This window comes from Lagenorhynchus albirostris, chromosome 9 (genome assembly GCF_949774975.1).
Source record: "Lagenorhynchus albirostris chromosome 9, mLagAlb1.1, whole genome shotgun sequence".
Taxonomy (NCBI): Eukaryota; Metazoa; Chordata; class Mammalia; order Artiodactyla; family Delphinidae; genus Lagenorhynchus; species Lagenorhynchus albirostris.
In genome coordinates, this window is record NC_083103.1 from 55,888,701 (window position 1) to 55,904,382 (window position 15,682).

Here is a 15,682-nt window from a genome sequence, read left to right on the forward strand (position 1 = left end):
CGTCTGTCCTGGGCCAGGTTACTCAACTTCTCTGTGCCTCAGTTTCCTATCTGTAAAAGAAGGGGCATGAATTCCCTATGTTATATGGTTTCAGGGGAGATGTAAAGGTGTGGCTAATTATGAAACTTACAAAGCATTTCAAATAATGCCTGACACATAGAACATCCTTGGTAAATATTCGGTGTTATTACTGAATGTGTGCTCTGCACCAGCCATTGGGCTTCCTGGGTATTTTATCTCATTTAATCTTCCAAATAACCTGCAGGGTGAGAATGAGTAACCCCTCATTCCAGATGAGGAAACTGAGCCTCGCTCACCCAAGATCGCTTGCTCTCACTTGCCCAAGAACTTGAATGCAGGGCCTCTCCCTCTAAACCCCGAGTGGTTCCCACTTCCGCGCTGCATCGTCTGCTAATGCTTCCTGTGATGGACAGCTAGGAAGAAGCTCAGGCCACAAAGCAAACAGATCGTAATTCGGTTTTGGAATCAATAAGGGGGTGATCAAGTGGCAGAGGAGGACTTGTTAGCTGCTCATCAGGATGATGTGAGAAGCTGCTGCCCGCATCCTGAATTAAATCACCTAGTTGCTTTATCATCATAAACATTCATTTCAATGCGGGGAGGGATTTTTTTTTTTTAAACCAACATGAATAATATATAATGGTTGACATTTTGGAGGAAGCAGGTTCTTTACCTTCTTCCGTCTTCCATCAGGGTAATTTATCATTGTCTTTCTTCCTGGCCCCCTTTTTTAAACTGATGGGGTAGCCTGTCAGTTCAGCTTGTTCTGAAAACGCAGGAGTATAATTCAATAATAAATTCGCTCAGAGGCCAGCTGTCAGGAAGCTGGTGTTTATATGAACTCCATTAGATGACCTCTATTGCTCAGACTCTCGGAGGGCTATCTGAGGGCTGTCTTAAGGCCTGGGGCGGGCCGAGGGGGGTGGAGTGGCAGGCAAATGCATTTCTGGAACTGCTCTGTCACCAACACTTGCACATGGGTTTAGATCTGCAGTGGGCTGACGAAAAATTATATTGCATACGTGATCTTTCCCCCCTCTTTTCCATTATATTTTTCCTCTTGTAACCTCCTACTTCCAAAATTCTCGGAAACATTGTGGCTCTATAAAGGGTCTGAGAGAAATTCTAAAGGCTGATGTGGTATCAAGGTTACTTCACTTCTGTTAGTGGCAGTTTTAAGTCCTGACTGAGGTGACATGCCCTAATCTGGTCAGTGCACAGGCGAGGGGCAGATTTTTCTCAGTTTCTTCCCCAAACTACCTTTCTGGTCTCAGAGTCCCCTCTGTTCTTCTTTTTCCTCCATGGCCCCTCTGCACACCGGGATCATATCATCCTAGATTCCCTGAGACCCTCCTGGTTTCAAACATTAGAGCATGTCTCTTGACTTTTGATTTGGAAAATACTGTCACCATAATTATGCTCCGGCCACATTAAAATTCTCTTGGTTCTTTGATTATCATGGAAAGTCATGCTGGTTCCTCAGTCTAGAATGAATTTTTAAATCCTGTTCAACTGAAACCCACGGTAAGCAACATACCCTGTTCAAGGGTACACACCACACACGCACGCGTCATGAAATACATATCCTTTTAGAGTGCTGCACTGATATTTTCTATTCCGCTGTACCCTATTCCATTTAAGTTTACTTCTTAAAAAAATAGTTTCGACCCACTACTACATTGACTTCATGATGTGCTAACAGGTTGTTGTGACCTGAAATGGGATAAATAATGTTTCAGTGGCTAACCCTCCTCACTGAAATCTTTGTCTCAGGCCAAAGGCCATCTCCTGCCAGAAGTCTTATTTCATTAGTTCATTTGTTTGTTTGCTCATTCATTCTCAAAACCAAACATTCACTGCGGCCTGTTTTGAGCCAGGCCCTCTGCTGGGTGCTGGAGAAACAAAGATGGGCCAGGTGCAGCCCCCGTGCCGTGGAGCTCAGGGACCTGGATTTGCAGTGGGAGTGATGGCCCCGCCTTTGAGCTCTCAAAGCACTCTCTCTCTACCCTGTTCAAGCACTCAGCAGTAGCTGATTGGCCGACGCACTGATTCATCCACCATTCATTGTGGTTTAGTCTGTGCCAATCCCTCTGCTAGGCACTAGGGATTGAATGACCAACGAGGCATGGGACGCACAAGGAGGCCCCAGTGTAATGGGGTCAGATGCACGTCTTCTTGCAGGCCTAGTGCAGAGTAGGTGCTGATTAATATTTACCAAATGGAGCGTGGCAGTTCTGTCCCTCTCTGCACCTGCCCATTCTCTCCTCTCCATAGGATCTGACCCTCTCTATACGATACGATGCTTTGCCTCCTTTGAGACGAATACTCTGGTCCATCCCTCCTTTTTCTAAAGTCCCCCTGACTCCTGAAGTCTTTTCTTTTTGGGTTCAGTGTGCCCTGTGGCTGACTTTGGTAGCAACCTGCCCACATCCAACCACTTGCCTGAGTGAGCTGATAACCTATTAGGATTCGAGGAGCCCAGAGAGACTTGACCCCATCACATCCTTCCTCTCACCAGTACAGTGTCCTCAAACATGTTCTGAACCGGTAGTAAGTAACTTGGCGGTGGTTCTTCCTCTTCCTATAATCTGCTACCCTGTCTAGCAGTGGCAATCCACAAGTATTCACTGAACTGATCTGTCTGCCCTGTGTCCAGCTCTTTCGACCCAGTCAGTCCTTCCCAAGATAAGAGATACAACCAAAGTTGTGTAACGGGGAAACAGCTGCCTTGAGTGGTCTTAGAGGAGGAATTGTCTCACACTGCCCTCACTTTCCCAGCTGTCTAATCCCAGGTTCCACAGTCTGGGTCCTGTTATCTGTCCTCCTAGTATGGACAATCTAGCTGGGGATCCTTCTTCTTCCACCTGCAGACCTGAATGGTTCCTCCCCTCCCACACAAGTCTCCGTAGAGGGCACCCTGCGTTGTATTCTCCCCATGAATCCAGGGGAGGGACAGGTGCCTTCCACTAGGCAGAATGGCTCCAGGCACTCAGGCCAGGGTGGAAAGACGGTATTCAAGCCACCTAATCTGGTGATGGTGGTTCCCCTGCCTGTTTTTTCCCTCCTACTTTAGACCTACTTGAGATCAGCTGAAGTCATTCATATCTCTGTCACTTTATGTGGAGCTGAGCACAGCAGTGGCAGAGGGTCAGAGAGAGCTACTGCATTCGTTAAACCTGTATTAAACACCTGCTCTGGGCCAGGCATTGTGCTGGGCTCTGGGGACACAGACAAACCAGACAGGGTCCCTGAGGGAGGTCTTCCTCACTCTAAGTCCATCTGGCAGTACTTCTACTTTAGTTCTGAGTCAAGCTCTGGGCTTTCCTCCAAGAAGTCCAGCCCAGCCCAGCCCAGAGCCCACTCTGCTTGGCTGGGGACCTCACATCCTGGGGTTCCGTTGCCCATCCTTCCCTGAGGGCTACCCCTGCTCTAGTGCCTCTGACACCAGCTGAGGTGCTGCACAGAAGCATGAGGAAGCCCCCATATAACTGCTGGTGTCATGTATGCATCTGGAGAACCCCTGCTTCCTCATCCCTGCCGTGGTCAGGCCTCTGAGGAAAAGTATTCTGGGGAGAGCCCTGGGCGCTGAGGACTGGCTGGCTTGCTTTCCCCACAGAAGGGTGCTCCGGTCAGTTCCAACTGGCACTGAATTCCTCTCCCTCTCATGGTTGGTCCCAGCATGCCTCATACTTGGGTCTCCCTGAGTCAGTCACACAGCTGGGAAACTGCAGAGTAAAGGAGCTGCACCCCGGGGGCTCCTTGCTGGGCTCAGAAACGCCGCTGGGTCTCTGGGTGACAGCCTGCTTCCTGGAGGAGCCTGTTAAATGGACTCCCGTTCACACTATACAAATTGTGGTGCAGCATACGGGGTGCAGGAAAATACGGGGTTTTTCTGTCCCACAGGCTTGTTATTGTTAAACACAGGCACAGAGTCAGGTTGGCCTGCCCATCAGGAACCCTGCTCTCTGGAGAAGGGCCACTGGACTCCTCCCTAACAGGAATCCCGGCTGACAGCTGCCTCACAGAATGCTGCCGTTTCCCTTCCTCAAATAAGGATTCAGCAATCCAAACCTCGTTCCTCTCTAGGTGGCAGCAGGACTTTCCTGGAGGGCAGATTACTCTCAAGTTTCACTTCCAATCAAGGAATTAGAGCTGGAAGCTCTTTCTAACATCATCACCTCCGTTCTCACGTTCATCATCATCACCACCATCGTCACATAATTAGCAAACATTTTTTGTGTGGCCAGTACTAGTCTGAGACTTCATGTACTTTTTGTTTTTTCATTTAATTCTCACGACAACCCTGCACAGTAGACATTACTACCCTGCTCTTACAGATGAGGAAATTGAGGCTCAGAGAAGTTAAGGAATTTTCACATAGCTATAAAGTGGATGCAACAGACTTCACATCCAGGTCTTGGCTATTTTCACCAGACCATGCTGCTGCCATAAAAGCCACCATTTACTTATCACGAATGTACCAAGCCCTGTGCTAGGTGCTTTATCTCAGTGAATCTTTTCAATGGCTTTCATGAAACGATTACTATTATTGCCAGTTTGTCTTTGGAGGCAGGTACACAAAGGTTCAATCATTTCCCTGGGGCCACACTGAGCTAGTAGGAGGTAAAGCCAAGATTCACACTCCGGGCGCTTTCTATGATACCACATTCCTTCATACGAGAGGAAAGAAAGCAACAACCCAAACCTGGCAACTGATTTCACTTTATCCCAAAGATGCAAATAAGCCCTGTATTACGGGTTCAGAGCATGACGATAGAATCCAAGCAGGCAGTCTAACAAGAAAAGCATCTGCTGTCTTGTGTTTGTGGGTTTCCAGTCACTTGGGCTTGTTTTACATAAAAATCTGTTTGGGGATACTTAGTAGTGAATGATAGCTGCTTCTTCTGAATCTAGATCAGTGAGGAGCAGGGGCATAATGATTCAGGAGAATAACAGGTAAAAGGAATTTTAACAGTAACATTTGGAAGCTTCCGTCATCCATTTGTTTTAGAGCAAGTACTCTATTCCGGGCCCTGCCCTAAGTAATATAGGTTTGGAGAGATGTATGGTCTCTACTTTCAAAGCATGTTATTTAACTGAAGGTGACAGATATATAAACAATCATCTGGGGGCTTCCCTGGTGGCGCAGTGATTGAGAGTCCGCCTGCCGATGCAGGGGACACGGGTTCGTGCCCCGGTCTGGGAAGATCCCACATGCCGCGGAGCGGCCGGGGCGTTTAGCCATAGCCACTGAGCCTGTGCGTCCGGAGCCTGTGCTCCGCAACGGGAGAGGCCACGACAGTGAGAGGCCCGTGTAACGCAAAAAAAAACAAAAACGAACAAACAAAAATAAAAACAATCATCTGGGAGCTGACTTCTACACCTGCTTCTTCTACTAATCTGTAATGTGATTTTAACAGATAATTTAACCTCTCTGGACTCTGAATCCTCAGTAGAAAATTAAGTAAAATAGATAATGTATCCATCCATCCTGTGTCCCACTGTCCCTCCCCATCGCTCCCCTCTCTCCTTCTTTCCTTCCATCTCTTCAATGTTCAACGTATATATCGATATATGCATATTTATCTGGAGCGACTACTAAATGCTAAAATGAGTGAGATGCAGTCCTGTCCTGGCAGACTCAGTTTAGAGGGTTAACAGACATTTACATATTCACTATATTAAGCCCTTGTCCAGAGCCACATATCCATCAGTGGCAGAGGCAGGATCTGAAACACAAGTTGGCTGGACTCCAAGGCCTATACTCTTTTCTCTCTGCTGAGCGGTCCATTTCTCCCAGTACAGGTTTCTCAAGTTCCCCACTTGACAGGCTCCTTAAGGCATGTCAGACTGGGAGAAAGGATACTGAAATCCTTGGGCGGGGGCCGCGTGATTCCTGGCACATAAGCAGCAGGCTTGGTGAGTGACCTGAGGACACTCAGGGATCATGGTCCCTGTTGGTACTTATTAGGATGGCATGGTAAGGGCACCCCAAAACAGAACAGCCACTGGCAGCCAACCAGCCATAGCCCTAATCAGATTCCCTAACAGGTCCAGGGAAGAAAGGGTGAGCAAGTAATAGTCCCCTTGGTCGGAGTAATATTTCTATCTCCAGTTGACTAAAAGAACTCACACCATGGGAAGGCCCACAAGCATACATATAAAATCACACAATTGAAGGAAAGAGCAGAAGCTCCCTACCCAGAGATGAAAGCGGTATTTCTGGCCAAGATAAACGAATAGGTTTTTCCTCACTCTATTTCTGCTCCTGGCTCTGCCACTTGACTAGCCTGTGAATTGGGGAAGATCATGTAACCTCTGAGGTCCTCAGTATTCTCGGGGTAAGCTGAAGGGACTATAAACTACCTTCATCCCTAAAAAGGTTAAAGTTCAAATGCTTTGACACACTCTTGCTGGGCTCAGAGAACTCCCCCGACTTCACTCTTCCCCTCTTGTCATTGCTCCTTGTGAGGAAGGGCTGGGGCAGTGGAAAGCACGGGCCCTGGAGTCCCAGCTCCGTCATGTCCCAGGAGCGAGCCTTCTCCTTGGATTCCCAGTTAGTCTCTGGGGATCATAATACTACCTTCTAGGGAGCCTCCCCAGGAGTCCTTCTTAGGTCCCCACTCGGCCCCCTTACACACTTTCCTGGATCCAACTTCTGTGTGCTCATGGTTTCATCTACTGCTTGTTTCTGGATGGCTCACATATCAAAAACCCCAGCCCTAATCTCTGTGTGAGCTTCAGATTTGCTTCTGAACTACAAATAGACATTTATTCTTGGGTGTTCTACTGAGGTGAGTCCGTGCCTTGCCCTCGCCAAGCATCTGAGTAAGAGACTCCTCTCTCCAGCATCCCTCAGACCCAGCAGAGGATGAATCCCTGCTGATTTCCCTCTTTAAATAGAACTGGGGATGTCATTCATTCTTCCCTTCCCTCATCCCTACCACATCGTCGTCCCCTGAGGGCAGGAACTCTCTTGGCAGAGAAGTCATGAACGTAGAAGGCACACAGTCTGTGCTGGACTGAACTGGGCTGACTTTTAAAGAAAGCTCTGTGCGCATGAGGTATCACTACATTGGAAGACATTCAAAATAAGTTATCATAAATCCCTCCTTCTTGGATACGTTTCCCAAGTTCACAGACCCTGATCTGGGGAGCAGAGAACAGACAGCTGCCTTTTGCTGGCTCCTGTACACTTTCATGCCCCTGGGTCTTTGCACAAGCAGTTTCCCCACCCTGGCACTCTCTCTCCCCCTTGCTGAGCTATTTCTCATCTTTCAGACTCAGTTCTGAAGTCTCGGCCTTCCCCCGCCCAGGAGCACCTTCTCTATGCTTCCAGAGTACCCTGGGGGCATATTTCTGGTCTATCACAATGGAACAATTTTTTGTCCCCGTAGTGGGCTGTGAGTGACCAATGGGCAGGGACTGTGCTCCACTCATCTCTGTGCTTCCAGCACAGGACCTGGCACAGAGGAGACCTCAGTAAAAACCTGCCCAATAGACGACACCACTGAACGCTTGTGAGAGAATGCATGGGCGTACGGCCTGGGGCGCCAGCAGATGCCCCCCACCCCAGCCTAACAAAATCTCCCGGACATCAGCTCTGAGGGATGATAGTGTCAAAGCTTTCAGCCCATCTGGAGACCACAGAATCAGTAAGCGCTGACTGCAGAGTGGGTATTGATCCAAGATTCCCCTTGGACCTTTGATTTCCCACTCTCTCCATCTATCACCCAATGAGGACAAAAAAACTTCACTCATAAAAATTCCAAACGCCCTGGATAGCAGTTTTCTAAATAGGGGTACCTGAGGCTGCTTCCCTGCCTCCCCTGCCATTCCATCAGGAGCCTTCAACGCCCACCCTCCTGGCCTCCTCCCACTCCCATCCACCCACACGTGGCCCTGGAGGTGAGCCACTCCCCCTTCAGAGAACCACGGCCAGAGCTGGACTCACCCTCCGTCAAAGGGGTTCTCCCCGGGGATGATGTGTGTGCTGTCCCTGCCCACGAGGAACTTGATCCGGTCGTAGAAGGAGCGCAGGTTCTGCTGGGACACAGGGGCCTGTGTCTCCTGGATGATGTCCAGAGGGTCGGGGGAGCCCAGGCACAGCGGGCTGACGTGACAGAGGGGCTGGAGGCAGCAGTCGGGGTCCATGCAGTCCACCAAGCCATCTGCAGGGGTGACAGGGCGTGACGTTTATATGGCTATGTTCAATCAGCCTCGTTTGTCCACAGAGCCTTCCTTCATTCACTTCTCTGTTTTCCATTCATTGGAAAACCTTATTAAGTGCCTGACAGAAGCCAAGGGCTTCGCTGGGCACCAAGTAGATCCAGGTGTGAGATCGGGTGGCCGCCTACTAGCCTAGCAGGAGAGACAGACAAGTCAGTGGGCAGCGAGACGTGTTTTTCTGTTTTTTGTTTTTTTTCAGAGAGGGAGAAGGAATTATATATATGAAGGCCCAGAGGTGAGAGAACACCACACTGAACATTTGAGTTGCTAAATTCAAATGCTGGGCTCAGAAGGTGAGGGGAACAGCACAAAATCAGGCTGTGAGGTTGGCAGGAGCAAACAGCTGGGCCTCCTGGACCAGGTTAGGGAGTTTGCATTTCACCCTCTGGACAATGGGAGCTACTGAAAGGTGTTAAGCAAGAGGTGATTTTATCTGAAAGTCACTGCATTGCTGAAAGAGCATCCCCTGTATCGTGGCGAGGGGACTGAAGGGGGCCCAAGGCAGAAGCTGGGGGCTGCATGGAGGCAGTGTTGCTGAGATTACACAGGAGGAAAATAATGGTTCCTGAGACTAGAGCAGCGACAGTGGAGACTGAGAGAAGAGGACGGTTTGGAGAGACTCTCAAGAGGTGAGACCTGGCGACTGACGGGCTTCGGGGGTGAGCAAGAGGCAGTGCTGGTGGAGGCGGTGAAACGCCCAGCATCTCTCCCGGCCTCGATGCAAATGTGTGGACACCCAGCTCTGCCTTCTGGGTGAGAGGGGATGGTTTCAGATCACCCGCCAAGCTGCCATTAGCAGAGAATTCTCTCTACCACATGGGTGGATTTCTTTAGGGCTGAAAATTACATTACAGCTCCCAGCTTCCCAAAGTGCAAAAAAGAAATTCCACCAGGCCACAACTTTTTGGTCTCATTATCCCAAAGCGCTTTCACAGGCACCCAATAGAATAGCTTAAAATAGATGACAAACCCAGGGATTAGAGGATACTGCCCAAAGCGGGGGACAGGGAAAGCCAATCTGTGTGCTCTGCAGGGAGAGAACAGTCAAAGCACATGTGTTCCTCTGTAGGCTGGAATTCTGCCTCTCCTGCTTACCAGCTGTGTGACTTTGGGCAAACGTCCTCACCACCCTGGGGGCATGGATCCTGCTCTGGTCATCTCTGTTGTATCCCCAGCACTTACTACAGGTGTTTAAAACATGACTGTGACATAAATAAATGAAAGAAAATTGAATGAATGAATTGACAAATGAATCAAGGGGACGAAACCAAAGGACAGTCCATAGAAGGCAGAAGACCATTATCTTCATTCAATTCAACAGTGTGGTACGGTGGGAGGGTGGTGAGGCTCAGAGATTGTAGCTCAAGTCCCAGAACTGCGCCTAAGAATGACTCTGGGTGAGTTCCTGTGCTTCATCGCTCTGAGGCCCCGTCTCCTCAACGCGGACATACTCCCTCACTTCTGTCTCCGTGGGTTTACAACGCAGATGCTGCCCACCGGAATACTGCATATGCATTGGTTAGACCGGGTGCCGTACCCACACAGGCAGCACTCTTAAGCCTCCTTTCTGGCCTTGGGATGTTGTGGCCTCAGGCGAGCTACCTGACCTCCCCGAAGCCCAGTTTTTTTCTAATAAATTAGGGCCCCAAATCCCTTGTCTTTCTCTCCCAACTTCTGCATGGTATCCAAGACCTTTTACGCTATGCCCTCCTTGAGGGCAGCACAGTGGTAAAGAGTATGGGCTCCAGAGCAGGACTGTCTGAGGTGAAATCCTGGCTCTGAAACTTCCTACTGTGTGACCTTGGGCAGGTTACTTAAACTCTCTGGCCTCAGTTTCCCACATCTCTTACAAGTGGATTCTTTTTTTTTTTTTTTTTTAATTTTTTTGGCCACACTGCGGGGCATGTGTGATCTCAGTTTCCCAACCAGGGATCGAAACTGCGCCCCCTGCAGTGGAAGCGTGAAGTCTTAACCACTGGACTGCCAGGGAAGTTCCACAAGTGGATTCTAAGACTGTTACTTAAGGATTTTTTTACATAAGTGAAAAACATAGTGTATGTTCCCCAATCTAGCAGAGAACCTGACACGTAGTAAGTACTTAATAAAGGTAGTTCCCTTCCCGACCCTGACCCTAGAACACGGCTCACCAACGTGTAGGGCTGCATCCTGAGATGTGGAGGAAAGGGATTAGAGCTCCACTCCAGCTCTGTCCTGGGTCCTACCTTGTGGCTCCTGTCCCAGCTTCCAGATATACCAGCTAACTGCCTCGCCAAGCACCTGTTTTCTCCTGCAGTCGGCGGGCTCCATCACACATTCTCGGGCTGCCCCTGTCAGACATTGCTTAAGCACATAATTACAGCCCAAGCTGAGGGTTATTTGCATTCTGCTATTGATGTTAGCATGACAGATTCAGCTGCTGCATCCATAACTCTGCAGAAATGCTCCATTATTCAATCCCGGCGGCGAGCAGGGACGCTGACCATTAAATCAGCGAGCACAATTGAAGGGCTGTGAAAAGTCATGGCTAATTTGAAATTTTATTAGCTCTTGCCTGCTCTTGTTTACCACCGAAGCGGTCCCTGGAAACCAGTCTTTTACCTCTTTATAAACACTCGGCTCTGTGGCACCTTGGAAGAACTGCTTCCTGTTCTCTGGTCCTGGTTGGAAGGATAGCCAGGAATGATTGCTAGTATTATTAATTTTTGTATTAAATGATGATGATGATAATCACGGCTGCCACCTACTGAGTGCCAGGCATTGTGCTAAATGCTTTACAAGGAATGTTTTCAAGGAATGTGTCATTGAATCTTCCCAACTCTACGAAGCAGCCACTGTCGCCACCATCACTCCCGTTTCAGAGAGAATGAACCAGAGGTTCCAAGTGGTAAAGTAACGGTCAAGGCCACACAGTCAGTGACGAAGGTGACTCAGAATTTGAACTCAGTTCTTTCTGAGAAATAAAAGGTTCTCTGATCCTGAAGAGACTTTTAGGAATGATTTCTTGAGTGGGAAACATGAATATACGAGTGTTGCTGAAATGCTACCCTGCTGTGCTCTTTCAGTGGCCTGGGTGACCTCCACCACTGCACTCATCTCCCCGTATTGTAATTCTCATTTTCTCTGTCTCGCTCTCCACACAATGAGCTCTTGGAGAAGAGCTGCTGCCCGTCTACACCTCCCTATGTTGACGCTCCCCTATCATTCATTGGGCAAATATCTGCTGAGTCGTAAATGTGGGCTAAACCTCCACTAATAGAGACCATCATATTTAAATGAGATACATATTTTAAACATGAGTAGGGTCCACAAAATTCTTATCAAAGTCTCAGTTTATGAGACCAGCTTCTGTGCAAACCCCTCTCTGTTATTTTTCAAATGCAGCATTAGGGCAGCCTGCAGCAGGGCATATGGCTGCTCTACGGTAACAGAGACTCTTCCACGGTTTCAGTTTCTTAGGCATAGATGACAAGTTTTAGAAAAATTGTAGTAAGAGGAAAAAGTATGTTCTGAGGACAGAAAAGTAAATTTGGGGGTAGATGAGAAATTAGATTAGAAATACATCAATATATGGTTTTCGAGATTCTCTGGTTCTGCCTAGTTTGGAGACATTTAGATTTTCCAAGCACTTCTTATCTCACTTAATTGTATATTACACACACACTGGTTGACTTACAAAATGTTCATGTTTCCTGTATTTACTATTCCCGTTGGGAGACCCTTGTTATCACAGGAGCAAAAACAAAACCCAAAAACCCGTCAGGAAAATAGGGAGGATTTTTCCTTTATTTCCTTCGAAATTTCAATAAAATCCTCCTACACCCTAAACTCAAGCTTTTGGGAAATTACATTCCCCTCCCCCCCACCCCGAGATTTCCTTTCTCCTTGAACTTCTGAAGGCCTCCTCTCTCTCCTTACATGGTGAAAGTGAAGAGGGGCAGATGAAAGTGTCAGGCTCCCGGAGGGTAGGAGGGGCAGCCATGCCACGCCCGGCAGGCAGTGGCCTCTGGTGCCGTAGGGGGGTGGGAGAACGAAACAGCCAGAAAAAAGGCAGAACAGAGATTAAAAAGAAAGACGAAGAAAAAGGAAGGAAGGGAAGAAGCAGAGAAAAAAAAAGAAAAAAGGGGCCAGGTCTCCGGGGCACTAAATGAATACTGCAGAGCAGTTCTTGTGCTTGTGACCCTTGAACATGAAGCCCTCCGGTGCTGAGATGCCGCACGGTGCGTGGAGCGCTGGCTTCTGCTAACATTTCCACATACGTCCTACGCTACCAACTTGAGAATGAGGGCCACACCGTTTCCTGTTGCCTCCCTCCTCAGCACCCACCCTGCTGGTGGGTGTCAACTGACCTTGGAGAGGGGCAAGTGGAGAAAAAAAAAGCCAGGCTAGAAGCCTGAAGGCAGGGTTCCATCCCTGAGTCTGTCACTCTCTAGCCGTGAGACCTTGGGCACATCCCTTCCTATGTCTGAGATGCAATGTACTCACGTCAAACCAGGATAATAAGCTCTGGCAACCTCTCAGGATTGCTGAAAGTTTCCTGGGTTGTGAAGAGTAGATCCGTAATTCAACGAAAGAAGTCTTGGAGTCCTTCACCCTCTGCAGACGGTCGCTATGGCACAGGAATGAATGAAGTCCTCTGCCATCAATTGCGGTGCTGACTAGTGGTGGCTTCCTATTCGTGTTGTGACCTCAACAGATGCCAGGGAGTGGTGGGACTTTGGGTGACCATCTCCCCTGGTGGCTGGCCTGCTGGAACTTTCACAGGAAGTGACAGGCGGGCATGAGGGTTCTATCGTAGGTGGTGACTCAGCTGGCCTTCTCATCTTTACAAAAGCAGACACTGGGGTCAGGTTAGGTGATTTACCCAACGTCATACTGCTAGTGAAGTAGCAGAGTTGGGACTCTGGTCTCTTCTCTTTCTTCCAAACCAGGCACTAGTCCACAGTCTACATCTCTTTCCCTATTAGTGCTTTGGACATCCTGGATCCCCCAGCCCTGTCCTCCATCCACAGAAGGCAGAAAATGACTTATCTCTTATCCTAAATGCATAGCACATTACCTTGTGCACAGTAAGCATATTTGCTGAATGAATGAAAAAATTAATGAATTACGTGAGGATCCCAAATCAAACAGCTCCATCAGTTGGATGGGGCTCATCGAGGGCTGTGAGGCAGGATGAAACCCCACCGCCACCACGGGAAGCGCTCGTTCCTCTCCTTAGAAAGGAGGCACAGGGGACAGGTCTGCTCTGTTCCTTCAGTGTCTGTCACATGGCTGGCAGGCCCTGTGCTTGGCACTGGATAGACAAGAAGAAAATAGAGTCATGTCTCCAGGGGATTTGGTGTGGTGGGTCAGATAGAGATGACCGTGTGCTGGGAAAGAAGGAAGCAGAGGGGGCTGTGGAAGTCCAAAGGTGGGAACCCAACGTGGGCTGAGGGCTGGAATATTTCCTGGAAGATGGAATGTTTAAACTGAGACTAGAAGGAGGACAAGAATAAGCCAATAGGAGAGCAGAGCTGGGGGCAGGTTTGGGAAAGTTGCGGACTAGCAAACTCTTTGCATCAGAGTTGTTTGCACGGTTCCTTAACCTGATAGTCCCATGGACAGTATCTAACAAGCCCATCCAGCTCTCGGCAGGCTTAACTCCTCCGCGGGCTCGACAGCCCATCAGCTGGCCTCATCTCACAGTTGCCTGCAGTCTGGCCACAGAAGTGTTTGGCAGCCGGCTGTGAGCACAGCATCTGGGGAGGCCCCGGGGGGTGGTGGGTGGAATGTGCCTCCCTGTCTGTACACATCTGGGAGAAGTTTTTGTCACTTGCTAGAATAAATTCTGTGCCTTCTTTGAAAAGGCTTGCAAAATCTTTATCTCCTCCTCGGAACCCAGGATATTTAAAGGTCAATTTCGCTCTTGTCTCTTATCACAAGAAATGTGGTTTAGAGATAGTCTGAAATGCGGCCAAATTCTTTGGCTTTATGTGAACTCTCCATGCCAACAATGGGAGATGGGGAGGAGAAGGGAGGACAGAGAGCTCTGTTCTTGGTTTTACTGAAATTTCTCCTTCCAGGTTGCATCTATCAATTATCTGAATTGCAATCCATGATTGTTTTTTTTAATGGGACCAACAGTGCCTAAAGAGATTAACACACCTTGAAGCTGCTTAAAGATCCTTTATCAAAAGGGGTCTGGTTGCTTAAATTCCAGGGGGCTTTTTCTCTTGGCTTCTTCCTTTTAAACACAGGTTCCATCCTCATCCTAGCTTTCCCACTGATCCACTGGATGACTTTGGGAAAATCACGTCAGCTCAGTGAGCCTCGGTTTCCCTGCCTGTAAACATCTGCCCTGCAAGTGTGTTGTGAGGGGCTGGAGGTTATGGACACAGAGTGTCCAGTGCAGGGCCTGCCCCTTAGAGATGCTCTCTAAACGATGGCTGTTGTCTTCCTTTATGTACATTTGAATTTTTTTCCTTCTAGCAATAAGCGTGCAATAGCTTGGAATACAAAATTTAACTAAGACATGAAAAAGGTCAAAATACATCATATGGAGAAACAGTATAATCATAAGTACAAAAAGTAGAGGATAAAATTATATAGAGAACATAATTCCAAGTTTTAAAAATAATCATTTGTATATGAATATATATTTATTTTATAATAAACATCATGTTTCTGTGATTACAGGTGGAAAGGAGCGGGAGAAAGAGAACTGACATTTGCAGGTGATGAACTGAGGCTTACGAGAAATTGAATAACTCGCTGAAGGTCATGCAGCCAGCAAATGGGGGGGCAAGGATTTGAATCCAGACAATCTCGGTACAGATCCTGTACTTTTAATCACTGCGGTATGTTGCTTCTCAGGGGCTTTAGATACATCATCTGTAATCCTCATAGCAGCCCTGCAAGGTAGGCCTTACTATTCTCATTTTACAGTCACACAGCATCTTCGGGCCACAGTTTCTCCATCTCTGAAATGGGCATGAATGCCCCCATCAGTGGGTCAGTGTGCAACGCATGAGAAGGTGCACGTGGCAGCACTTCACAGAGGGCTTCCTAAAGGGCACTACATGCAAAGGGAACACCTTCTTCGTCAAATGGGCCACACAGAGGAATTCGCATTTTGTGTTGAGGCCGGGCCTCTGCTGCCTGGCGGCTCCCCCTTAGCAACCAGGGCTCGGGGTGAATCTGGAGGCAGGCTAGGTTGACTGGGCAGCCCTGACAGAGGATTAGGAGACTGGGAGTAACTAAGTCACATCCAGGATCTATTCCCCGCTTTAAAAATGTAGACAATGACCACAAGTGAAAACAGAAACAAACCAATGATGCTAAACCCAACTCAGGCATATTGTGTAACTTTTTTTTTTTGGTCTCAGTTTAAAAACACTGCAACAACATGCTTAACGAAGCTTGAAATTCCAGTTTAATTTGTAAAGGATTGCTT

General features: G+C 48.3%; 1 protein-coding gene across 1 annotated transcript in view; it reads right to left on the minus strand.

Annotated features, from left to right (window-relative positions):
• TENM4 (teneurin transmembrane protein 4) overlaps positions 1-15,682 on the minus strand; it is a 385,973-nt gene that overhangs the window by 88,845 nt on the left and 281,446 nt on the right. Inside the window, exon 14 of the mRNA XM_060160128.1 lies at positions 7,976-8,192. Within this exon, the coding sequence (XP_060016111.1) occupies positions 7,976-8,192 (217 nt within the window). The remainder of the gene's footprint in view (positions 1-7,975; positions 8,193-15,682) is intronic.